Source organism: Solea solea, chromosome 4, assembly GCF_958295425.1.
Source record: "Solea solea chromosome 4, fSolSol10.1, whole genome shotgun sequence".
NCBI classification, from domain to species: domain Eukaryota; kingdom Metazoa; phylum Chordata; class Actinopteri; order Pleuronectiformes; family Soleidae; genus Solea; species Solea solea.
This window is the reverse complement of record NC_081137.1, coordinates 23,385,369-23,412,972: the sequence shown is the minus strand read 5'-3', so window position 1 is coordinate 23,412,972 and position 27,604 is coordinate 23,385,369. Positions and strand designations below refer to the sequence as shown.

At 42.0% G+C, this 27,604-nt stretch overlaps 1 protein-coding gene across 2 annotated transcripts; it reads left to right on the top strand.

Annotated features, from left to right (window-relative positions):
* The first annotated feature begins 164 nt into the window (after positions 1–164).
* On the top strand, positions 165–27,604 carry septin8a (septin 8a). 2 transcript variants are annotated; one of them, XM_058627035.1, is made up of 10 exons: positions 165–378; positions 8,696–8,810; positions 9,042–9,237; positions 10,428–10,614; positions 15,118–15,279; positions 16,346–16,442; positions 20,254–20,422; positions 20,526–20,658; positions 20,914–21,083; positions 27,306–27,604. In XM_058627035.1, the coding sequence occupies exons 1-10, from the start codon at positions 349–351 to the stop codon at positions 27,469–27,471; spliced, it is 1,425 nt and encodes a 474-aa protein (XP_058483018.1). In that variant the 5' UTR covers positions 165–348; the 3' UTR covers positions 27,472–27,604. The 2 variants fall into 2 exon arrangements, with proteins under 2 accessions (XP_058483018.1, XP_058483019.1); XM_058627036.1 differs by lacking the exon at positions 27,306–27,604 and adding an exon at positions 22,597–23,655 and having other exon boundaries at positions 169–378.

Below are 27,604 nucleotides of genomic sequence, written 5' to 3'. Positions count from 1 at the left end.
CACTTTAACCCCGTAGTTCAACTAATTTTACGTGTGTAATTTGTCAAGTTAAGTAAACAGGGCTAATTTATTCGCAAAACTGTGAAAAGGGAACTATTTAGCCCGCGAACGAAGGAGCAGCGGGCTATCGGGGAACCATCTTGTCGCCTGGCTAGGCGTGTTAGCCTCCCCGTCCAGCTAGCAGCCCTCTTCCGTCTTGTGTCCCTCTGCTGCTCCGTCTCTGCTCCGTCAGCGCGGCTCAGTCAGTCAGGCGCAGTTTGGCAGGTTAGCACGGACGGAGGGACGGGCTGCTACCCCTTCTTTTACCTCAGCTCGGTCTGCTCCGCTCAACACTGCACATTTCGCACCATGGCTGCCACGGACGTGGACGTGTTTTCGGTAGGTGGAAAAAAAAAGCCACGGCGTTACTCATGTTTGCTCACACCGTTTTTGAGGGCTCAACCACGGGAGGAAGACTCGGCTGTGATTAGTAAAAGTGTGTGTGTGTGTGTGTGGGTGGGTGGGGGAGTGTTAGCCGCCACTGCTGCTGTGCGTGGGTATGTAGCTAATCCCCGCTGTTTAATGGGCTCAGTCAAGGTGTCGTGGGAGTGATTTATTTGGACAAATTGAAGACAACGCTCCTCTTGTTTGCTGTTTAAATGTTGTGCCACGTGACATTTTTTTTTACATATTTTGTAAACATGCAATCGTTGCCGAGCTCAGGGATGCAGCGACATAAATGCACATAGCTAGCAAATGTAAAACAACGTAAACACAGAATGTTTGTCTGTCATAAAGTCACTCGTGTGTCACAGAGACAACAGTTCCCTCCGCGTGGAAATAACTGCACGTTTGCTGTGTAAAACTGTAATTAACGTGTACTGTGCGAAGTCCAAAACATTCATTGACATGTAGTTTCATTTACTCACTTGCATGAGTGAGTCACACTGTTCTTTATGTGAGACCACATACAATATGACAAAATATGCCAAAAATAAGTTTGTACACATTTATTTTATTTCTTTAATCCCATAGCATAGCAGTAGATTGGTCATTTCGTCCTAATTCACAATAGAAATCATGACATGAGTATAATTTGTGCATAAGATAACGTTTCTTACTACTTGAGTGCTATTGCTGTCACATCTAATATGATTTTTAATATGTTAGGCAGCCATTTCCAAAATGTTTGATAAATTAATCACAACATAACCAGATGCATGTGTTGGATTGCAGTTCCTGGAAATAACTGTACTGGTACTGGATGAGATTGGCATGCATGTATCTTGCATTATTACACTTTTAAAAGTTTGGACAGGACGAAATTCAACAACCTCAGATTTGAACCTGTTTAAGAGGTATTTGGAAATGTGATTCGCATCCGCATATTCATCTCAGTGGGAATAATCTGGATGCCTAAATCAGATACCCAGTCAGTCTTTCTTTAATGCAACAGTCAATACTAGGTGCTGCTCCCTCGCTGCACAGTGGAACTGACCATGACTGCAGCAGGGAAAAGTTTTTCATGTGTGCAAGATGATTCACCAACGACCCGTGCTGATTGGTTGGCTTTGTCTGGACGCTCAAATCCAATTTGATCCCTTGAAATTAACAGTGACAGTTTGATTTGACAGAAAATCCTATTAGCCTTCACTTTATATAGCCTTAGAGAAATAACCAGCTATTATGTGAGGGATGTGGGCAAATGGGCAATTACAACAGTAAATTGGTATCCTTTTTAAAAGTCAATAATTCAGTGAATAATTGTTGCTTACACATTTTATTAATAGTAATTTTCTTAAAAGTTTAACATTCAAGGAAAAATGAAAAGATTTGACTGAAATACAGTGTAGAAACTTTGAAAAATTGAACTCTGGCTAAACATTCAGATGCTTTACTGTAAGGTAAACTATGAGGCTTTCTTAGACGACACATCTCGCCCCCCTGTACTAGCTATTTATGTGGAAAAGTTCACAAATGTCACCCAACAGAGCATTTGTCATGGAAAATCTATATTATAGCGACAATGCAAAAGCACGGCAGGAGATTTCCTTGAGGTGATAAACCTTTTGGAACAGTTGGATAGTGACCAGCACTGATCTGTCGGAATAAAGAGATTAAGGCCACTCCTTCTACTTACTGGTGCAACACATGTCCATAAAGAAAATTAGCCAAAAAGGAGATGCAGCATTGATTTACCAGATGATTTTGAGAATTAGGTTCCAGAGGATAATGCAGCCTCGCGGTTTCTAAAACGCCTCCGCTGGAATACAAAATTGGAACGGCTGATTAATGAGAAAAATGCGGGGAATGCAGTGAAACAGGCCGGTTTGTTGGGAGCAGCATAGTTGCCTGACAGTCTGACTTCCTGTCTAACTTTGGGAACTAAGTGAGACCACATTGAACACGCTCATGAGAGTCCGGCAGTTTGCGTAAAATGGGAAACGCTGGTAATGATGTGCAGCTATTGATGGGGATGTGTGGTTGGGTGCGTTGTTGGCCCCACATCAATCTCATCCAGTGGAAGCTGTAGCGTTGGGATAACTTTCTAGGCCAGAGCTGCATGAGATGATCGATACAGCCAACAGCTTTGATTGTTTTGTTTTTTTCCCCCCTTCACCCACTGATTGAACTGGAGTGTGTAGCATAAAAAGAAGGCTGCTTGTTGGAATGGTTATGTAATGACACTGCCTGTAACATACTGCGTGTACAGTGCTTAATGACCCCGAAGAGCATTGTCCACTGCATGCATGTAATTAAATTAGTGTCATAAAGTGTTAAAGGCAAGTTACAGTGCATGCAATTGCAAATAAAGGGATTGTTCCTAATACTTGAACTTAAAATGTGATCCTTTAAGTACTGTATTTATAAATTTGCTGTGCTCTTACCGATTTCTCAGTAGATAAATCGGTATAATCCTGCGTTTAATATTTAAACACACCCTGTGACTTAAAACACCCTCATCTAATCCTTGAACCATAATCCCTGCTTTTCTCATATTGCTCATGGCCTGTGTCATGTTGATCAGTTTTTAGGTCAGATTTTTCACTGACTGCCGTGTGTCATCGGCGTTGTTAGCTTTACAAATAACATGCAGGCCAGAGTTGCCTGGAGGCGACTTTGTTAAATCCGGTATAATGACGGTTTAGCTGTGGTCTGTGGTGATAAGTCAATATCCATCTTTAGAATTTGTCGACGTTCCTTCAAAGACCAGTGTGTGTGTGTGTGTGTGTGTGTGTGTGTAGCTCAGAATTGTGATGCGCTCTGATTTAAATAGTCCTGGCAAAAGCTAAACGAAGAGTTTCGATGTCATTACACAAAAAAAGTTGCATCCTCGGGCTGTATTTTTGACCACATGTCCAGCTGTGTGAGAGAAACTCTAACATTCTGTAGGTCACAAGTTAGACCCAGTGAATCCATCCACAGTCATGTGGCACATTTAAATGTTTTGTATTAACCAGCAGCTCAAAGGGGCCCTTATGTTGTTTTTAGGGCTGAAACAATTACCGGATTAATCAATTTACTAAATGAAACTATTTTTCTGCTTCTTACATTTAAATAATTTCTGTTTTTTTTCCCTCCATTTAACGAAGAAATCAGAATCATTTTGGTTTATGGACAAAACAAGACATTTGTTGTTCGATTGATTGAGAAAATAATCGACTGATTCATTAAATTCTGGATGTTTTTAACCTCATGGATATTGCAATGCAAGAAACCTTGCAAGTCACGTCTGAGCTAATTTATTTAAAACCCATTTTATCTGACTCAGCATTAGCTGGGAAGACCAAATGTTGCCAACTAAGACAGAAAGAAATAAGATATATATATATATATATATATATGTACAAAAAACAGTTTTAGGAGTTGAGTTTACGGTTTTCTTGAGTCAAAACAAGAGTCACTGAGTCCAAAATTGGCATGTACATGTCAGGTTTAAGTGAATTCACATGTTTAGTGTGTGCAGTTCACCGCCCTCAGTATTCTATTATGTGCAATACTATAGTGTCGATCTGAGAAGGAGAATGCTCTTCATTTTTCTTGGCATACGTGAAAGCCTTATGCACACACACACACACACACACGTGAGAGAGAACAGTTTACCACATGCTGGCAACTTTCCCCCTCCAATCCATAATAAGTTTTTGGCTTCTTATCACAGAACTGACAGAAGACTGGAATGTGTTCACTGGAATCAGACTTTTATTTGACACTTCAGTGGCGGTAAACAAACGGTGTGAAGATGAACGGTCGTAAAATGGCTCCTGTCTCTACGGCTGTCTTGTTTCACTCATGTTTTTTCGTCTGTTGTTACCGGCGAACAGTAGACGAGTGGTCACGCCGAGCAATGAGTGGCCGTGCGATTGTGGGAGAATCCACAGAGAGCTAAATGCACTTGATAAGACGAAACTTGGATGTATATCAGTGGCATCAGTATTGGTGGATTCCTTCCAGACATCTCCCTCATCTCAACCGTCAAACATTTTTACCATTGCAGCACCGTCACCAGCACAAGTAGCAGCAGGAGAATGGCTGTAGCTGCAGATAAGGCCAGCACCTTTAGGTGTGGTTGGATTGTAAATACTGCAAATAAACATATATCCTGTTGGACGATTTGTCCCCAGAAACAATGACTTATCAGTCGTCACACGGTGACACTTTAGAGGACATGAGGCTACATTTACACTTTCAGTTGGACAGGAAGCAGCAGCAGCAGCATCATCATCCTCTTCACATGTGGTTTAACACTTAAGTTATAACATGTTCTCCTTCTCTTTATTTATGACACTATTTATGACAGTTTTTTGCTCACAGTGAGTACGACGTTGTTGAGCTCCGTTTCTGAGTTTGTCCTCGTTCTTTAAAGTTTGTTTAAAGTCTCTATTGTTGTCCACTCAGGTCCAAGATGGGCAAATAAAGTTAGCACCATTGCTGTGTGATAGAACAGATAGGGCCAGATTAATACAAATATGACCTAGACTGCAGCTCAGGATGCTAAAACCCAAATCAAGACAATGACATTCATTGTAATTATATTATGTAGAGTATATGTATATACACAGTATGTAATTTATTACACTTAAGTGTTCAAATATATGGAATTCAGCATTGCATTTGATCTGGAAAATCAAAGCAAACCAACTCCACACTTTGTGCACATCAGGTTATTGTAAATATTTAAATCTGTCTGTGTTTGTCCCCTGCACCGAGGCTGCAGCTGCAGTGGTGTGTGTGTGTGTGTGTGAGTGAGGTGGAGGCTCAGTCCTCCGTCAGTGAGACAGAAGCTGCAAACGCAGGTCAGACACAAGTCAGATGGAGACGTAGGCCAGAAGCTGAAGAGGTGACTGACTAACAACCGCAGTGTGGTGAAAGATGAGAGAGATTTTCAGCTCATATCAGGGTTGTTTATATAAAAGGTTTCTTTCCATAAAGTGATCCTGCTTCTGTCCTCAGTTGTCAGGTTAAACCTGTGTCACGTGCTGCTGTATTTATTTAACTCTTCAACTTGGGAGAGATGTTGTCACAGCTGGGGGCCTTATGGGATGCTATACCTTTTGTTAATTGTTGTGCTGAACGTAGCATCATCTAATGGCTAATTCAGCATGCTTTTAATCGTGTCAGGTTGTCAGATTTTAAACAAATACCGGCAAATACAGTAAATGAACTAAAGGATGAATTAGAATTTTGTGATTTATATTTTAACATTGTTATTTGCTGACCAGTGGTTTGTCTCTGGCCCAGCTACAATCGCACAACTGTGTGACAGCAGCCCACGGCTCACGTGGACCGCATCACACAACTCTGTGACGCGGCCCACGTGAGTTGTGCCTCATTTCGCTCACTGCCTTCGTTTCCTGTTGGTGTGGTGGTGACACAGTGGCCCGAGGACTGTGATGTTACTTTAGCACGAGGCCGTTTTTCTGCAGCTTTACGCTCCACATGAGGGTCGTGGGTGTAGTGGTGCCAATCTGAGCTGATGTAGGGCGAAAGGCGGGGTAGACAAGTCATTCCTGTCATAATTCATGCTGCTAAACTTCACTTTTTCTGTACTGGCTCGGGTAGGAGGGCAGACAAATTCCTTGCAGTTTCCCTAATTGCTCCTGTCTGTTGGTTTTACATCCTGTATGTGCAGACGGGTGTTGTCGTGCTCTTTTCAAATTAGGAACAAAGAGGAGCTGCGTGTCGGGTGTTGTTGATAAAATCAAGTAGGATTTGAGCATAATATTGAAAAAGGTTTATTTGCAGCCTAAGTAAAATGGATTAAATCGCATGTGTTCAGACATTTCTGTAATGCTGATTATCTGTGTAAAAAAATGTAAGGAACTATTTATTTTTCTGAATCTAATCCTCATGCCATCAGTGTGGTTTGGTGTGTTTGGAACAACTTCCACACAATCCAAGTTTCACTGATTATAACACGAGTTTCCCCTGACATCAGCCATACATCACTGAAGCACATGACCTCAAGTGTAAATTTCCAAACTTTCCCACTAAGACATGATATATTGTCAAATTGCCCTTGAGCAAGAAGTACAATAACTGCTTGCATGTGAAAATGGACACCAAACCAAATAGGGTGTTGGAGACGAATGAGCAGCATGACACTCTTTATTTATCCTCTCTGGGATGAGTGAGGGCAAATGTTAATTGTCAACTTGTATTATTTGAAACACCTCTTTATGTGTTATTGCACTGGTTTCCTTCCTGGCAAGATACAAGAGGTCATTTCCTCCTCGTCCTCCTGCTCCTTCACTTACTCCATCTTAATATCTCCATGAGCTGAATACCACAGGGAATCACTGAGGTCGTTTCACAGTGAATTGCAAACCAAAAAAATGGTGACCACCATCCTATTCCCACACTAAATCTATGCATTTTAAGCTTCAGTCCATAATTGAATTATTTATGTCATTTGGCGAAGTTCCCTTCATGTCTGGATAGACATCAATAGATTATTTTGGGGGAAAAAAAGAAGTAAAAATCCAGTGTAATAGAAGTCTGAACCGATACGTCCCCCATTCATTCCCGTCTATCCTCTCGTCAAAGCCACGACCGCCTTCAAATTACGCATCACATTCACTGTTAGACAACTGCGAGTGCTGTTAGGACAGCTTTGTTGATACTGACTACATCCTGTCTGAATCACCTGTATAAAAACAAAGGTTTAGTGACAGGTACGCCACAGAAACTGTCTGTTTTGTCCATTTTTAGTATAGTAAAGTATACTATATTTTACTATAGTAGAGTATTGCAAGGGCTACAGACGGACAACTTAATTTAGTGACGCTATCAGGAGAATTTGAGCATTTTTTTTTAGCATTAAATGGGCTGCGTGTAAGATTATTCATGCATCAAACAGATCATAACCTGTCTAAAAAATTAGACCTTCCCCAACCCCCTTTTATTGCTTAAAATGGCCTGTAGATTGATTTATAGGAGTCGGGTCAGCTTTTCCCCAAAAATCTAGAAGGTGTAATGTTAGGTGAGCTCCCAGATGCCCTCAGGGGTAAACATCAACCACTGCGTTCTGCCCTTTGTTACAGAAGCAGGTGAGTTGTTGTTTGCTTAGGAATAAGCGGTTGTGAGCACCTGCGAGTGCAAACATAAAGACGAGGCTGAAGTCTATTGATGGCCACATGTGTCGCTACGGAGAACTGTTTTTGGAACTTTCAGGACGTTTCTTCATTTTGCTGGTTGTTTTACAACGGGCATCACGTTGAGTGACGTTTACAGCAGACGTACAGCTTGTATGGATTTGTTTTAATTGGACACGTGTTCATGGAGTTTGATGAACTGTCAGTGACAGTGCCCTGCTGCTCAGCTGAGTATTGCCTGTCTCAGCTGAGGTCAGATTACTTCCGCTCTCATGCCTGACACATCACATTTTCTCTATCGCGCACAAAAGGGCACACATTCGTGCTTGTACACCTACACATACAGTACATGTGCAGTTACTTCAGGCTTGTAACTCATCGCTGATGCATGCACAGCCTCAGCCGAGCACGGTCGAGCTCTGGCTGCCTGCGCTCCGTGACATCACCCTTCAAATATGCAGTCCTTCGTGGCTGAGCCAGACGAGCTCGGGTGGCCCCATTCATCTCAAGGTGATGTCTGTTACCTCCCCCCGTGTCTCCTCCCACCGACTGTCTGTGATTCAGTCGAGATAAAGGGAGATAAAAGGTTGTGCTGGTTGTGTATCAGTCGTCTTTATGTCTTCATGTGTCTCCACTCCCATGTGTTAATAAACGACAGTAGCTGCTGCGGTGATTGCCAATCGTTATTGTTCACAGATTTGTGTTATGCCGCTCGTCACTTGACTCGATGATGTGATGGTTTTGGAAAGTGTGATGACAACACAATAGGATTTAAATGAAGATGAACGGTTTCTTATCATGTCTATATCACATTTGTTTTCTTATACTGTGTGATTGTGGCAGGAACCATAAAGAGAGGAAAGTCTTCTAAGACTCACTGGTTGTGTTAAAGTGTGTGGAAGTGTCTTCTATGCTTGTGAAGGATGATTCTTACAGCGCAGGCCGTCGCTCGTGTTGGTTTAATGAGTTTTACGTCTGCAAATTTAACATCTTGGCCTATTGATGTGTCATTTGCGCAGGAATGTGAAAACTTCAGCCTCTGTGCCACCCAGCTCTTCCTACCTCGCTCACTAATGACTTTTCCTCACGTTAGATTTTTCTGTTTTGTTTGTGTCCCTCAGAATGAAGAGAAGCGTAACCTGAGTTTGGGTGGCCATGTTGGATTCGACAGCCTCCCTGACCAACTGGTCAGTAAATCGGTCACTCAGGGATTTTGTTTTAACATTCTCTGTGTAGGTGAGTACCAAATACAGATTGTGTACATGACGTGACGTATATGCCATGTCATTACTGCTTGTTTTATTGTTTCACGTGCATGTTTTTCCTGACCTGGCCTCCCAGGTGTTGCAGTTAAAAGCCCTGTCTGAAAGCTGATGAATCACTTCCCTGGAGACCTGGAGTAATTAATTAATTAATTAACTCTCCTGCACTGTCTCCTGTCTGTCTTGTCTCTCCCACCATCCACAGGGGAGACCGGTATTGGCAAGTCGACGTTAATGAACACACTTTTCAACACCATGTTTGAAAACGAAGAGGCCAGCCATTACCAGAACGGCGTGTATCTGCGGCCACGGACCTACGACTTGCTAGAAAGCAACGTCCACCTCAAACTGACGATCGTCGACACCGTCGGCTTTGGCGATCAGATCAACAAAGAGGACAGGTAAGCACAGTGACCATGAAGATCGACTCCAGTCCCGTCTTCAGCTTTGTCATAGAAACATAACAAACACCGTGGATGTTATAAAGAACTTAAACTCCAAACTGATATCCCTCCAGACGTCCGCACATTCTAGTTTTCTCAGTAGGATGAAAATAGGACAAGTGGGACGGCGATACAGAGGAAGTGGATGCCTTTTGACATTCAGCTGTGGAATGGCTTGCTCCGCAGCACTCTCACGCCCTTTGATAGCAACTTTCTCTCTTGGCCCGTACAAAAACCAACATGCTGGAGGACAGACTCCTGCAGCACACTGTAAATGCACACAGAGCGAGCTTCACAGAGGTCAGAGTTGGTGCATTCCACAGAGACGATTGAAGATAGATGTGAAGGCAGAGAACAGATGACTGTAAACATGGTCCGAGCTGAGAATGTGGAATACACGGGTTTTGACTTGAGTTTACTTGTAAGCAGTGTGGTTTATTTATAACATAGTTGCTTAGTTTCCTTTGCTGGTTTTTAAACTGTTCTGGATCACACAGAGACCCTTAAATCTTAGGTGTGTGCTTGTGAATCTTACCAGTGAAAGCAGTGAGAAAAACAAGAAACAAACTGTGAAGCTGCACTAACGAGCATAATTTACTATGATTTATTGTTTTTATTATTTATTGTAATCACAGTTGTGGCGTGCACAGTCAGACGATGCTTCCAGTTCAGATTCCATTGTGAGTTTTGAATATTAATAGTGTATCCTAATGGAAAAACCTATTTTATCCATCCAACATATAATGTTGGATCATGTGTTCAATTGTTTACTGAATCAGCAGTCCTGGAAAGTCTCCGGAAGGTGACTTTTAATTGAATGTTTAATCAAAGTCAAAGTCAGCTATATGAGAAGCTAATTTGCTTCAGAAGTACTTCTAAAATACATTAAGTGACCACATATACTTCAAAGATTGCAGCTCTGTTAGTGTGAACAGAAATGCTTTGCAGCCTCTGTGAGTAGTTTTATCCAGACTCTCATAAACCAGACACATTTCATGCAGCACTAAGTCGTACGACTCCAAGCTGAGATCTCGGCATTTAATCATTTTCAGATCACACAGTAGCTGAAAACATAACTGTCTCTCATTAATTTCCCTTGTATGAAGTTCACGTCACTCAAGTGTCTCTTTCTGTTTCTGTTTCGACAGTTACAAGCCCATCGTCGACTACATCGACACTCAGTTTGAAAACTATCTCCAGGAAGAGCTGAAGATCAAGCGCTCGCTGTTCAACTACCACGACACCAGGATTCACATCTGCCTTTATTTCATAGCTCCAACGGGACACTCCCTCAAGTCCCTGGACCTCGTCACCATGAAGAAACTGGACAGCAAGGTACGCCCAGTCATCACACAAACACACACACACATCAACACAATATAGACGACATGTGTCCCCTCTGGCAAAAAACTCTACCACTCTCCCACTCCCAGTCGTTTCCCATTGTCAGTGAGTAATATCAGTGTTTCTGAAATCCGACCTCCGTCTTTCTGAGACGAGGAGATCCCCGATCTTTGTGTGCACGGGTGTGGACTCTGTGTCTCCAGAGAATAAAGAATAAAGAATAAAAAAACACTGCCATGAAGTGAACGTGCGAGGGTTTCCATTTTAGTGTATAGGATATCAAGACACATGCCATTTTTTGGAGTGAACGTACTGTTTTTGGCTGTTTCTGTGGAAAAAGTCTGAGGTTCCAGATTCTTCCGTAAGCCCTGCATATGAAAAGATTAACACTTTAAACAGGCTTTTCACATTTTCTGAATTCTCTTCCATAAAATAAAAATGTGTACTACTGCTTTCGAAACGGAACATTCACAGCAAACTCGCTGTTTATAGGTCAACACGCGGCTACACAACATCCAATAGTGTCATATTTTCATTTCTCTTGTGATTCTTGGTTAGTGCTTCTCTGCCACTCATCCAATGAGCTCAACTCGCCAAAGGCACAATCTCTGGCTCGTCTAGTGGAGGAAATCTCAGCACAACAACACTTGGACCATGAAAGAAGGAAAGGGCAGGAGGTGGTGAGGGTTAATGCAGAAGCACAGAGTCATGGAAACCACATAAAGGAATTTAGCTGGAGTAACTTTGCATTTCTATGGTTTCGTTCTTACCAGACTTCACATTGAATGTTTCTGTTGAAGGCTGAGTGCTGCTACCCACCCCATTTGTTTACATGTAGTGTATTTATACCGCTGCATAACACACTTGAATGAATTTATCATGTTGACGTTTTTCGATAAACTATTTCTTTTTGTTGAGAATCGCTCGGTGTGATAAACACGGCTGAGACCGTTCACTGTGGCGTTTGATCTTCAATCATGTGTCAACGTGTGGGAAATGTGGAGAGCACATGTTCCTCAAGTGCCGAGGAAGAGGCAGATACTGTTCAAAATGGGAAAATATGGTTTTCTTTACGTGCTTAAGGCAATAATGGAAGAGAATTTGTGATTGTTTACTGAAATGCAAACATTCAAACACGTTTTAGTTTTTACAAGCTTTTAAAATGAGGAAGCAGCGTGAAGAGGACACAGTAGCAACGTTTTCCTTTAAACCCTCAGCATGTTTTAACCTGAGTAACTGACGTGTGACTGACTGTAGATACATCATTGGTTTGGGCAGCTGAAAAAATCTAACTGGACCGGCACAGGTTATGTTTCAGAGGCATTCACAGGTAGTGATATCTTCAATTTCACCACAATTTAAGGCTACATTTCCTGTCCTTTTCAGATCTACTTAATAATAATTTGTGTTAACACATGTGATCTGAACTGGACATAAACCTGCTGGCTTCATAGACCAACCAATGTGTAAACAAATAAAAGCGGTGAATTATTATTCAAAGACGTAATAGGGTTAGGGTTAGCAGCAATTTCCTAATTTTTGCACTTTGAGCAAACACGGTCCCTCCATATACAAGGAGCTTCGACCGATTCATGTTGTACTTTGTATGATTTAATGTGCGTATGCTTTTTTCTTTTTATATCCAGTCATAAAACTGTACTGTTCACTTATTGAATTCCATTACTCGTGCTGATTTACTGTTCCCTGCCTCGAGGGTTTATTTAATGCTGCCACACTCTCTCAGTGTGCTGCATACGTACTGTATATCCACTAATGATGTCACTGCTGTGGGGGAGTGACAAAGTGGCCACAGTCGCCCTCACTTGTGTCTGTCGATGCTTTGATAATAAATCCAAAACTGAGCAGATGGTCAGGTTCCTCTGCCAACCATCAACGCATGGCTGCACAGCTCTGCCACATGTCTCCTGATTCAAAACAATGACCATAGCTACTACATCCATCCATCCATCCATCTTCTACCACTTTATCCTCCACATGAGGTTCACGGGACCACTGGTGTCGATCCCAGCTGACTTAGGGCGAAAGGTGGGCTCCAACACACGGAGACGAACAAACATCCAAGACACCAAACATTCACCAGGCATAACCACAGATGAAAACAATGACAGGAACACCTCCACTGCTCTTAATTATCCCCTTGAGAAAACCAGAATAGCCGTCTGTCGTCAGAGAAAAGTCTTGGATCCAGAATGAAGGATTTTGTTTGTTGCTCCTGTACCGTCTTCACCAGCCAACAGAGCGAAACAAAACCTGCCACCCTGCGTCGACCAAATGTCTCCTCATACAAATCACCACAGCGCACACCAGCCAACTTTCTTTATCCCTTTCTTTGAACCAAGCCATGGCAGCTTACCTGGTGCTAAATATGATATTCCTTCCCCTTTTTTTATATAAACCACAGAGGCACAGTTAATTTGGCCGGCACACAGCAGCTTTACATGCGATCGTCTCACCTAATGTGTGAAAGCAAAGCAGCTTTCCACATTCTTTCATATGGACCAAACCCCCCTCTTTGCACCGTTTGCTGATTCTAAAATTCCAGTAAGGTTGGAAACGGGCTCTTCTGTTCTCTTCTAACACATTCAGGATTTACAGAAGTGTCAGTGCAACAAAGGACTAAGTTTTAGCCCGGGTGGGTGGCCACAGTAAACACCAGTCTGACCTCAGTGGCTCTGCCCTAGCGCTCTGTCCACAGTGTGCACTGCGACCACTGTTTCATCAGAAACCGAGCCAGTGTTGAGTGACCGCAGTGTGGATATTTAGTTTCACAGGCTTGATGGGATGAATGCAGTGGTTTTCTCTCTAGAAAGGGAAGAGAATATTTGCAGCAGCTGCTCAACACATCAGCATTTGCACTTTCTTTCTTTCTTTCCTTGTTTGTCTGAGCTTTAAATGGCTGCAGGTGGACGAGAACAGTGGTTATTTTTCATTTATCTAATAAATGACCATCTAGTCTGTAAAAATGTCTTCAGTAAAAATAGAGTTATGGTCACGACTAATCTGTCTCTTTGCTGTGGGGGTGGCACTTTCAAACTGGTTGTCCCACAGACAGATATTTTAGTTTTGTGCTAAATTACATCCATGATAATGATAGCATTTATGTGCCAAAATCTGAGCCTCAATCTGGAAACAGGAGATAAATGAGGAGAAGTGCTGTCCTGTCTGCCAGATTGCACTGTCACAGGAAAAAGCCACGGAAACTGACAAGAAGGAGCAGACTGTAGATTTTGTTGTCAAGGCCAGACAATGGTGTTTTTCTTGTAAACTGGGGATGATTCACCAACCCCCTCCCTCCCCACAGAGGATCTTTGAAGGCCCAGCAGCGGAGGAAAGTTGAGGAGATTGAAAGAAGTCTCCTTTTGTTTTGAATGTAGATTTTTCTTAAAGAAAGAGCTCACCGTTGCTTGTTGATCATATGATTTGCAGAGGTCATCGGGCTGGAGTTGTAGTCTACATCAAACAGAATTTATTTCTAACTGCAGTTCCATTCGCCTCAGTTATGATTAAATGTAAGATTAACACAAAAAGTCAATGTTATTTGTGTGATTATCTCGCATAAGCTGCTTTGATGTGGTTACAGCTGCATGTCTGTCATTTTTAAGTTGGTCGCACTGAACAAACACTCTGTGCTATTTAAGAATACTCTCTGCGGCCAGCTGGGAAAACCCAGTTATGGGAAATTATAACAAATATCACTCAAATATTCCCCTCCCTCCTCACTGACCATTTCAAGAAACTGGCAACACAGCATTGAACTAAACAGATGTTTAAAAATGAAGTATTATGAGCCTGTAATTTGACTCCTAACAAGCTGTGGCTCTTGTGCAGTATGTAAATGATGATATGCAGGAATCCACCCCACTGTAATCCATACTGCCACACAGAGCAATGCAGATCAGCTGTTTTCTGTTTATTTCTGCACATCTGCTGCTTATTGTATGTGTGTTTTCTTAATCACTGTTTGTTTGTTTGATTTATCTATTGGAGTTCTGACTGTGCTCATGTGCTGTGTGGCGTCGCTGCAGATGGGCTTGTATGCTTTTCTGAGACATGATTGGTTTATATTTGTAAATTGGGTCTTAATTGGATCTTGCTTTTGCGACTGTACACATTTAAGGATTTGTTTTGACCAATAAAATCAGATACCAATAGTTGATTTCATAGTAGAGAACAGTGATTTTCACTTACAGTAGCAGCACACTAAATGTGTGCTACACTAATAGAAATTGCATTATCGTCGTAAGTTGGTATTAATTGCTCTCACAGACTCCCTGGGTCCAGACTCCTGCTTCTCCGAGCAGACAGAAAGCAATAATGCTATTATTTCCTAGAGAGTAGAATGAACTACTGCAGCTCCATCTGGGGAAAAACAAATCCTCAATCTGACGAGTCTCAGTCGACCAATGGGGCTCTGACTGATGTTTGGAATAAGGGGACAGCCACCTAAATGATTCTTTGCCTTCTTGTCCTCAGGTCAACATCATTCCCATCATCGCCAAAGCAGACACAATCTCCAAGAGCGAGCTCCAAAAATTCAAAATAAAGATCATGAGCGAGCTGGTGAGCAACGGCGTGCAGATCTATCAGTTCCCGACCGACGACGAAGCGGTCAGCGAGATCAACGGCTCCATGAATGTGAGTGGTGACGTGCGGTTGGAGCTCTGTGTGTCTGTAGACTTGCACTGTCGTGTCTGTAGCAGCACACGTGTTAAACATCTGTTAATGGCAGCATGTGTTGACACAGTTTTATTTGCTTTTTAACACATGTTCCCAAATGTTAAAGTTTCTCTTGCTTAGACACACACAAATCTGTCACTGCATACGTGACAAAAACACTATTATTGTTAGTTAACGTGTGCATGTGCTTGGTGATATAGTATATTATATACAAATGTGATACATACACCAGCTCTGTCTAAATATACCAGTATTGTATGTTTTTCCTTGTCAAAATAAACTAATTACATACAGATATTGTAAATAAATGGAGAAGCTACATTCTCACGAGGATAAAAAAGATAGTGCTGCTTGTACAGTATCCCCCCCGTCTATTCATAGTCAGTTACATCAGCGCCCACACGCAACAGCTTGTTCCTCTGAGCTGTAAACACCCAGCTGGTTCCAAATCACCACCTAATTTTTGAGGTTCCCGTCGGGCACTTTTTCCCCCTCACGATGCCTCGCTCCTGTCGCCAAGGCATAGCTCCTGGTGCATTTAGATGTGCATTCTGGTGTGTGTGTGTGTGTGTGTGCTTAATCACTGCAACAGAAACGGCCTTACAGCCACAACACGGCCGCATTTAAACTAAAAACAGAGCTCTGCAGCAGCTCATTTGTCAGCATGGTTACTCTGCGCTTTGGTGTGGTCTGTGTGCCAAAGATAAGAGAGGAAACGGCCACGGTGGGAAAAAGGTTTTCCTTTGGATTCAAGCGCACAATATGCAATATCAGGCGCTACGGGGGTCCTCTCAATCGAAACAACAACAAACAGTGTTTGTGCTTTACGGGGAGAGATACCAGAAAATTACAAGCCGCTGTAAATGAGACGACGGTCCCTTAGTTTGAATAAAAATACAGATTTCTGTGGATGTTGGAAACGTTCACGCTGTTGTTTTTACAGATATAAGCTTCTGTTAATTCTTCCGTTTGCCTCTGAGACATCGTGAACTTTTTATCCCACACTTTTTCCCCCCCTGTGCAGGCCCATCTGCCGTTTGCTGTGGTGGGGAGCGTGGAAGAGGTCAAAGTGGGGAACAAAACCGTGAGGGCCAGGCAGTATCCCTGGGGCGTTGTGCAAGGTGAGAACCATTTGATGTACGATTTACTCGCAGAAAATGCAACGGTGAGTGCATGAAGCAGCTGATGTGTCTGGTTTAATTCGCAAAAATGCTTTAAAACAGTTATTCATTCGATCAAACAGCGATACAGTAATGAATGGGAATAAGTCTGACATCATCATTGCCCATGGAACCCCAAATCCTTAGATTTATAGTTTGAAATAAAATTGAAGTCATGTTGCCCTGGTATAATTCATTCTGGTGTTTTAGTTTGTTTACAACCTACTGCGGTGGGAATTTAATTGGCACATTTCAGTGTGGTATTATGTGGTGATGGCACATTATTATTCCAGAGGCCTGTTAACCAGCAAATGCACAATGAGATTGCATCATGTATCAGGGTTCTTCTGGGATTTCATGCGGTCATGGGTGTGTCATATTTTTAGAGGAAATAGAAGGCTCAGAGTCTCTCCAGCCCCTGTGGGCTTGACTCTGTTTTCTCTGTTCATGTGGAGGATTCATATCATTTTTAAAGACTAGATATCCAAATAATTGGTTAAGAAACAAGAGGTGAGTCGATCATGTAAATAACTGTAACCCTGAGAAGAACCAAAGACCAAAACCTGTACTGATAAACACATGCTGCTCAACTTTACCTGACAACACACGTGCAAGAGAATGAACAAACACTAAATTTTTGTATTTGTCATTTTGTCTTGTTTTTGTCAACAAACCAAAATGATTGAGTTTTAATGATTTCTTTGTTTTATGGAGCAAAGAAACGAAGAAAATATTCACATTTGAGAAGCTGAAACAATCAGAAATAAGCTTCAGAACGATTAATCGAGTAATTGCTTCAGCTCTTAACGTGTAGGATCTGTTTTCTACATATATATGCATGACTATTTTGTCAGTATCCATGGTGAGCGATGTTTCCTGCTTTTGGCAAAGTGGCGAGTGCGTTTCTGGTTTTCCTGTTTATTTTTACCTCCCTCTCAATGTGAAGCACCCTGCACAGCTGCGAGTGTGACTCCATGTGGAGTGACACTGAAATGAAGGGCGAGTGAGTGACTATTTTTTAAAGGAAATGGCCTGCATGTGATGCCGAGTATATGCTGTTAAACACACTTTCCCCCTGCAAAGATCACCTGTTGTGTCAGGGATTTGGGGACCTTTTGTTTTACCAAGGTTCATTCTGCTGCGCTTGTCAATTAAACAGAGTTAACGGTTTCATTTAATTTAATAAAGCCAGGCTTGGAGTTGTGCCGTGAGAATATATATGGCTCAGATGGGAGTTAGACTCTCACTGATGCTTTCTGCGTCTCATTAACTCCCCCGCTTTGTTCGCTGCGCTCCCTCTCGCTCGTCCTCTGACCACTCTCATTCCTCAATCCTCAGAAGACGCTGTAGTTATTTTTAATGTCTGCCGCTGTGTGTCTCATCGGGGGATGCATCCCTCTGGGGCTCCATCAGTCACTAAGATGCTGCAGTCCAGTCCAGTGTCACAGTGAATTGAACAATCTGCAAGACATTATCTCGACTTCACTGTCATTTCTCTGTGGTTTGTCTCAATTTGCAACGGGGACATTCCTGAGTTTATCATTATTCAACAGCAATGGAGATAATGGGAAATGTCAGGCAGAAATATTGATGCTGCACGTCAAGAATACGCGTTCAAAAAGGAATTCTATTTCAGCCAAATGTGAACAAATGAGAAGTCACAATGAACCTCTGTTTGGTAACAAATATTAGTGTCTAATGGGATGTAATACAAGATAACTGCTTTGCTCATTGTCGGGCACGCTTGCAAACTGATGGCTCACCATTCAGAGACCACACTCGGGTGCCAGAGGAAGACAGAAGTGTCTGTGTTTTATGACACTCGGCTGACTGAAAGGAGGGTTCTGTATCGCTGGAAACAGTCTGTAGATGCCAAATGTCATGGAGATGGGTTATGGTAACCTCTCTTAAGAGCCATGGGAAATTTCCATTGACTTGAAGAGAAGACAGAGGATGGGCTGTGCACTGACACAGAGTCGTTTGGAGGAGGTGTTTATCTTTTTCTTCTTTGGTGAGATCCAAAGAGGAATGCTGTGTTTTCTCTGAACTCAAAGATATCTGTGATGTATCAGCAAACCCATGGTTCTTCTCTGCAGGCTGCTGTGAATATGTAAATATTTAAAACATGGTTACAGAACAGGTTGTTGTGGTGGTGACGAGTCTCCTGGTTGTTGTTGTTTATTGTTGCCTTTAAGAAGAAGAAGGCACAACGAGATGACAGTTAACAAGCACATGTCAAAGCTTAAATTATGGACAATGTGAAACTATTTGGACTATGTGAACGAAATATGCCATTTATGTTTGGAAGGTTGTGCTTTGCTGTTGACCTCACTTTGTTGCAATGTTGCTGCTATTGATGGACCAAAGAGTAAAATGTTTCAGCTGCATTTTGGTCAAATTTACAGTTACATCAGTGTTGTCTTTGCACAAACTGACGGACGAGTGCCTGTCAGTCAATATACATTATGTCAAGTCAAAAAGTGTCCGTAGATTATATATACAACAACACATATTTAGAGTTTCTTTGTTGGTTTACTTGTCTGTGAAGTCATGAAGATGTCCTCAGAATCCATGAAATCATTCTCAGTAACTTGATAATACATGAATATGTTCACAGCAGGTGACGTTTGGGACCATTGGATAAAAAAAAGCCACAATATTAATAAGCAGAATTTGTCATTCATTCGTTACATATCTTGACTGTGAAAGTGTAATTCAAGATATTGAGCTTTTCTCTCTCCATTCAACATTGTAATTCATAAAAAAGCAAAACATTCCAATGCAGGGCTGATGCTCAGAGATCATTTTATTTGATTGACAGCTGTGTTTCTTTTTGTGTGTGTGTGTGCGCTCAGATTTCCTGAGGGCGTAGCAGTCAGAGGACTGACCCTCTTTTAGCTCTCAGCAGGGGGACAATGCAAAGAGACTCTTAATTTGATGCTATGTGAACATGCAGCCCGGATTTCTGTTTTTAACTCTCCCTCTATTGATGTGTGGTTAGCCAGCAAAGTGGAGCTATAAAAATAAAAGAGTGATTTTACCCAGCTGCATCACTGCTATCATTTCATGTTTATAGTTTAAAGCTTGGGTCCAAATACGTTGGAAGTAGAAGAGGAGGAGGAGTTGGTAGTGAATTAACTTCTTAGACTGTATTTAATGACAAAAAAAAATCTTATTACCCTCGATGGGATTGTTTGAGTTGTTTTGACACACCGTGGTTTTCCATGAGGAGATCTAAACGCTACGATAACTGAGCGTTGCCATTTTCATTACTGTCTTCACATTCTCAGAGCTTAAACATCCCATCATCCTCCACTGCTCCACCACAACAGATCTGTGTGACAACAGAAAAGGGACATTTATGTTTCATTTGACATCAGGTTTCTACAGAAATGCCCTTTTAAGATATTAAACGCTGTTAAATACAACAATTTAAAGTGTTTTTCTCATCAAGCACAGATGAATTCAGATTCTCTGGTCATGTGATTGCCCCACACTGACCTCTTTTCTGGACTCAAACGTAACAAAGATGTTCATCCTCTTAATTTTAAGTGCAGTTAAATGAGGTGACCTGTGGTTTAGAAGGTTTCATCTGAATGGAAATGATGCTTCCCTTGCTCTGCTGTTCCTGTCTTTTACCCAACAAAGTGTAGAATATCTTTACTTCTATTTGCTGTAAAATATGATGGATTTGGTTTGTCTTGGTCCGTCGTGTCGTGTCTGTCATGTGCTGTAAATAAATAGCTGTGCTGCTGTTTCTGTTTGTCCACAGTTGAGAATGAGAGCCACTGTGACTTTGTGAAGCTCAGGGAAATGTTGATCAGGGTCAACATGGAGGATCTGAGGGAGCAGACCCACGCCCGCCACTACGAGCTCTACCGACGCTGCAAGCTGGAGGAGATGGGCTTCAAAGACACAGATCCTGACAGTCAGCCGTTCAGGTAGAGACAGAGACAGAGACAGAGTTTCTATTGTGCACAGAGACGGCACCCGCTCTAATTAATGTTATATTCCATCCTCGTCATCCTTTCTTCTTCTCTCCAGTCTTCAAGAGACGTATGAGGCCAAGCGGAAAGAGTTCCTGGGGGACCTGCAGCGTAAGGAGGAGGAAATGCGACAAATGTTTGTCAATAAAGTCAAAGAGACGGAAGCGGAGCTGAAGGAGAAGGAGAGAGAGGTCAGTCTGGGCAAATGACTGTGCAGTAAACACACCCAAACACCCAGAATCAGACGTTTGTCAGGCTGCTGTTGTCTGAAGAGTTACTTGATGATCCTTCATGCTGACGTTTGATGTTTTTAGAGCTTTTTAAACTCCAAACCCTTCTGTTACATAACACACGATTGTTCAAGAGAGGAAGGGGAAAAAAAAAGGTTCAGTGCCGTCCATCTGTTATCTCATATCTTTGTCTTGTTCTCTCCTCCCTCTCTGCAGCTGCATGACAAGTTTGAGCAGCTGAAGCGAATGCATCAGGAGGAGAAGAGGAAGGTGGAGGAGAAGCGGAGGGACCTGGAGGAGGAGATGAACGCCTTCAACAGGAAGAAGGTGGCAGCTGAGACGCTGTCTTTATCTCAGCCCCTCAAAAAGGACAAGGACAGGAAAAAGTAAGGCGCTCCCTCCTCTCTGTCACTCACTCACCTCATTCTTCTTTTCCTTCTCTGACTAATCCACTTGACTTAAATCCAGAAATGATTTCTTTCTCCCTATTTCTATGCAGTTCTCTCCTCTAACTTTGTCTCTTTCCTTCTCCGAGTCTTTAAGGTGCATGTTTTTTTTTATTCTGCTTCACACTAATGAACCTTACGTTGAATGTGCTCTGCTGGTTTTTTTTGTCAACTTATCTCCAACACGCAAGTATTTCAGCCGTTCTAAAGGCCTGGCATGCGCTGAGGAAACTTCCCTTTCTGTCCGGCCCAAGCTTAACATTTCCTGTTCTTTCCCTCTTTTCTCTTTGGCTCTGCTCTAATTATTCAGGATGTCCAGGGAGGAGGCAGTGAACCCTCTCTGTGAGACAATGGCAAGCTTGGCTCAGTAATGGCTGCTGCTGTTTAAAGGGCAGAACACAGCCTATTTTTAATAGGTTTATGCCGATGGTGCGTACAGATATCAGAGGGCGACTGATGGCGATGTTTAGATATCTGGGCAGTTATTATATATTATATAACACTAACGACCTCTGTCTCTTTAATCTACTGTAAATTTCCCAGATTTCACAGATTATTTACGTCTAACAGGTGCCACTAAAATTTAGACTCTTTCAGGGCTGAAACAATGACTCGATTATTAATCGATTACTAAATGAATCGTCGACTATTTTGACCATCGATTCATTGCTTTGAGTATTTTTAAGGACTTAAAACAAGTTTTACTGATTTTTCAGCTTCTTGAATGTGAATATTTTCTGGTTTCTTTGCTCCATATAACAAAGAAATCATTAAAACAAAACCAGACATTTGAGAACATTGTCTTTTTTAGGTTTTGAGAAACACTGATTTTGACATTTTCTGACATTTTATGGACCAAACGATTACTCAGCCCTAATTTCACTTCATAACAAACGTTTTATTTGATATTAGGTGCTGGTTTCAGGTCATTGTAGCACAGGAGGACACTTGTGTATGTGATCTGGGTTTTTATTTAACCCGAGATATAAGATGATCTCTTAGTTGTTGTTGAAGTCAAACTGTTTTAGGTCTTACAGAGTCTTGAATCTTTAAATGAAACTTCCCTGATGTGATTTGCACGTGACTTGTAGTCAGCACAGTCTCACTCCTGATGAAACTCACTACTCCTCGACTGTATGAGGCTCAGGAAGGATTTATGTGAGGATCTGTGGCTCCACCTTGTGGCCACATAAAGACCTTTCTACTATTGAGGCTGTAGGAACGCTGATCTTCCATTTTGTGTGTTATTTTCCCACTTATTCTTTGCTTTTTAACATGTTTAAAAGTAACTTACAGTTTAATCGCAGATGACATGAGGTTTTCCGTTTACTAACACTCACAGTGACACGACTCATCTTTGCTTTATCTGTCTTTGTTATTAACTTATGATTTATTTCATTTGTTGTCGACTCATTTAATTTATTTTTCTTTATTGTTTGTCATTGTTTTTCAGTTAATTTATGGGTGCTGTTTGCCCCTCCCACACACGACCATGGATTTGTCTTCCATCACCATAGCAACGACAACACCTTTTTTTTTTTGTTTGTTTTATTTGTTTTTTTTTTGTTGTTTTTTTCTTGACATTCCATCTCACATTGTGCACATGGACCAAAGACACTGAGGATGATGATGATCACGATGATGAAGCCACAGGGGGAGAAAAGAATGAAAGATGGTGAGAGAGATAAATATGTTCAGTCAGGATCTTTTTATTCTGTTTGTTTTGGACACTTTTATATTGACATAAATATGCAATTTGTTTGTACGTCGTGATTCCGTGATGACTATTGACACAGAAACGAGAGGTTAGAACCACAGCGTGACGCACCACAGTCAAATATTTGAAACAGTTCAGTGTATATTTAAAGAAAACATTGGAGATGTTAGTGTTTTTTTTTTTTGTTTTTTTTTTTTATAACTCGATCTGTCGTGCAGGTGTGTCTGTTTACCTTTTTGTTTATGACTTCAAATAACAGTAGAATGAATCCCTATATGAAAAGAGTCCAGATAATACATATAAATAGCAATACAACTGAGTACCTGTATACTGTATATATTATTGCATATACGTAGGTACTGACAACCCCTAAAACTTTAGTCTTAAATAAATAAAAACCTATGCAATATTCTGGTGCTGTTTCCTATTAACTCAGTAAATGTATGTGAATATTTCCTCGAGCTTTACGCGGCTTAATATGCAAAATGTACTAATTTTGTCGATAACGGTGATATTTGTAAGAAGCACACGTGACGTTGTCAGTGATGTCATTCTGTTGTAAACATTGAGCGATCACCATGACGTGAGCGTTGTTACAGTGGACACACACGGACACATGAAGCCAGTATATACATGTATGTGTATATGTACACACACACACACACACACACACACACACACGCGCACACACACACAGATCCAGGAAAACATACAAGCCTCACACTCGTACGGCGCAGACGAGAGCAGCTGTATTTACTGTCTGTTGTTGGAAATAAATGCAGCCACCCACTACCACCACCGTCGCCGCCGTCTTCTGCTTTGATGTCTCTGTTACATTTGATTTGTTTGACAGTATTTAAGTCCTTTTTAACGTGTGTTTTTATGTTTTCTATACACACACATACACACGCACGCACACACATACACACACACGCACGCGGTAGTCTGCTTGAGACAGGATTTCCTGTTTGGTGATTGCTAACTGCAATCGCTGAGTAATGTTTGCTTAGTCTGCACATAATTCTCTCTGCATTCATCACGGCACTGCTGACCTTAGCTGTGTGTTTGTGTGTGTGTGTGTGTCTTTGTGTGTGTGTGTGGTATGCGAGTACACAAACTGCAGTTGGTTGTTGAGAAACCACATGGCTGCATTTGAACAGCCGAGAGCGACTTCTGCACCGTCTCCGTGTCTTTGTAACAAACTGTTGATAGTGTTTGTGTTAATATTCTATAATGCGCTCACTTAAATATTGACTGTTACCTTCTAAGGATCAAGAACTGAGATTATTGTGATAACTTGCTGTTTTACACTCAAGTTTTTCTTAGGAAACATTTCTTTTTGAGTGTGTATCAGGCCTTCAACTGCCTTTTATTAGCAGCTGTGTTGACAATCGGGGGAAAAAAAGGCAACGTTCCCATCACTATGTCATAGATGTCAGTGACTGATTCAAACTGGATCATTATTTGTGTGTTGAGTAGGAAGTGAAAGCACAGTATTGAGGACATCCTCACTTAGTCTTCTGTTTACTGTGAAGGCTAACAGAGTAACCATGTAAGCTCTCACCCAACATCTGGGTATACTTGCACCAGATGTTAAAATCTAGTTTGTAAACACAAAAATCACCAGAAAAAATGGGCCAGAAAACAAGTTTGTTGCAACAAAAGTATAAATGTCTTAAGCCTGTTGTGATTTATTGTCAGAACTCATGCAAACCTCAATGAAAACGTTTATATTTTATCTATCTGACTCGAGGCAGGGCCATGCGGTTGGGGCGTAGTGGTTAGCACTCTTACCTGTGCAGTTAGAAGACCTGGGTTCGAACCTCTGGTTGGAACAAGGGCCTTTCTGCGTGGAGTTTGCATGTGCGTGGGCTTTTCTCCGGCTTCCTCCCACAGTCCAAAAACATGCAATATGAGTCAAATGTTCCGTTTACTGTGAAGGCTCTACAGTAACTGTGTGCTCACACAACATCTGGTGCAACACCTCAAGAGATGTGTTGCACCAGATGTTACAATATTTCTTTGTAAACACAGATGTTACAAAAAAAAAGGGTTAGAAAACAAGTCTGTTGCAACAAAAGTATAAATACTTTCAATGTTTGGCCTTAAACGCTGAATGATGTCCGTTACTGTTCAATATAGTGATTTATTGTGAGAGAAATGATCGGATTGGCTGATCTAGTCTCTTTTCAAACATCATACGGAGTCTCCTTCCAGAACATGACACTTTTTGACTTTTGAAATCATAGCTTTATTTCTGTGTTAAACAAAAAACAGTAAGCGATAGCTGCCTCAGTATTTGGAGTAAAATGGAAAACAAACAAAAAAAAAACTGGTGCAGCGTCCACTCAGACGCCGGCTGAACCAGCCGCAGCATATTTAGCATTTGAAAAGAAATCGACAGTACCCAGTTCACATTAAAAAGCACCGGTTCAGATTTCTTCCTCTGAACACGGACTGCAGCAGCCTCGGATCCAGAAATCAGCCAAAATGAAAACACGTGAGAAAATTCATTAACAATGAAAGTGACCACAGATCTGACAAAGCTGGGTCACGTCAACATTTCAGGTGTAAACAGACAATCTCGTGATAGTCCCACAGTCTGGCGTTGAACTCCTTTTTCGAAAAGGTGCTCGTGTTTGATATGTAAGTAAATCTTTCCAGACTGAAGCATTAAAGATATTTAAAAAAAGAAATGTGCAGCATTTAGTCACAGAAATTAAAGCTTTCATTTGGTGAACTGTAGCTTTTGTAAATAAAACTAGTTGACACAGCACAAATGTTATTAAGTACAAGTAAAAAGATTAAAATAATAAAAATATATATAATTATTTGAATTTAAAAAAAAAAAAGTGCTATGTGGCTCTGGTGGGAACCCGAGCACCAAAAATGTCTCGCAAACAAAACCAGCATCGACTTTCAAACATAAAAAATGTCTTGGCCTCAAATTCACGTTTTATAAAAACACACACGACTGCAAAATTCTCATCCTTTACAAACTTATGACACAAAGAGTGATGGATTTAAAAAAGAAAGAAAGAAGTGGCTTCATTGATAAGGTCGAGAACTTAAATGGACCAACATTCACATTTCACTTGTCGAGCTCAAAAAGATTCCTGACGATCTCTCCTCTGCTGCCGTGGCGTCAGGAGAGAAGACAGAGTCGTACACTGATCCACAGAACCAAAACTTTACCACCATGAAAGTAGTAACATGAGGGGGTTACACTGTATCTATCACCTTAGCTACTTATTAAACTTAGAATTCATGTGCTGAGTTAACTTCATGTTAACTGAGACCTGGGAAAACTGATGGACAGCGTGAACGAACCTCCCTCTAGTTGACGGCAGGATGCAGGGGCGGACAGGGGGAGGAGTCTTTTTGCTGGGGCTCGTCACTTCCCCCCGCCTCCAGGTTCGCGTCTTCACTGTACAAGCATCGAAAACCGTCGTAATACTCGTCGCAGTCTCCCTGCTCCCTGCTGTTGCTGCTGCGCCCCCTCCTGGCCGCCTGCCGCAGCTGCTGCGTCGGGCTCCAGACTCGCTCGCCATCTGGGATCTGGCTGCTGTCGAAGATGTAGATGGCGTTGGCCGGCAGGGAGAACTCCAGGCTGCGCAGATACTCGTCCACGATCTCTTTGCAGTGGATGAACTCGACGCTGTCGACCTTTAAGACAGGAGAGAGTGAGAGAGGGGAAGATGGATGTATTTCAATGTTCATATCTAAAGATGACAAGGCCTCCATTTTTGTTTCATATTGCATTAAAATAACCTCTTTCCTTCTATGTTTTTAACCACATCAAAAGGAACCGCGTTAAACTGATAGATGCCAGTTTGTTGCAAGATCATTAAACTTAAATTGTCATTGTTGCTACAGGAATCTCAGGTCAGGGAGGCAGACGCTCGCCCTGCATTTAAAGTTCAACTTAAAACATTCCTCTAAGTGACCTCTGAACCATCGCTTAGTCATGCTTATGAACATCCATTATTCTCTCTCTCCCTCGGTGTTCTTATTTTACAGGTATGTCCCTGATTCCAGAGCTTCAACATCAAGACTTAGCTTTACTATTAAAATCATCATCATTATTATTATTGTTATTATTATTATTATTATTACGAATCCCAGATGACGGGGAAGTTGGAGCGAGAGGAACTGTCGCACCCTGGATGATGAAAATTATAATTATCGTTATACACAACTGTTCCTGGTCTCCATCGCCTCAATCTTCCCCTCCTTCCCACCCACCTCTCCTTCAACCCTCCCTTCCTTCAACCCTTCCTTCCCTAACAGGTCAAGGCAGAGTACACTCAGAGTATGTCAGATATTTCTTCCTGTTAAAAGGGAGTTTCTTCTCCTTTATTATTCAACATAAGTCCTGTGCACCATTACTTCCTCCTCCTCCTGTTCTGCCGGTGCATTCCTCTCACCTGTGCTTTCTTCAGCAGGTCGGTGAAGACGGAGAACCAGTCGGCCGTGAGCGCCTCCAGCTCTAAAGTGATGATGGCCAAGGCCAACGTGGAGCCCTTGAACTGCCAGAGCTGGTGGCAGGCCATACAGTGCTGCACCTGCCTGGTCCACAACGCCACCTGGAAGCCGGGCGGCCTCTTCTGATGCCCCAGCCCCGCGCACAGCAGATCGGGGTCTGCGTCCACGTCCCAGCTCACGCCGGAGGCGAGCCCGATGGACGGAATGAGGTGGGGGTGGCCAGAGACGAGCAGGGCGTGGAACTAGGAACAGAGGAACG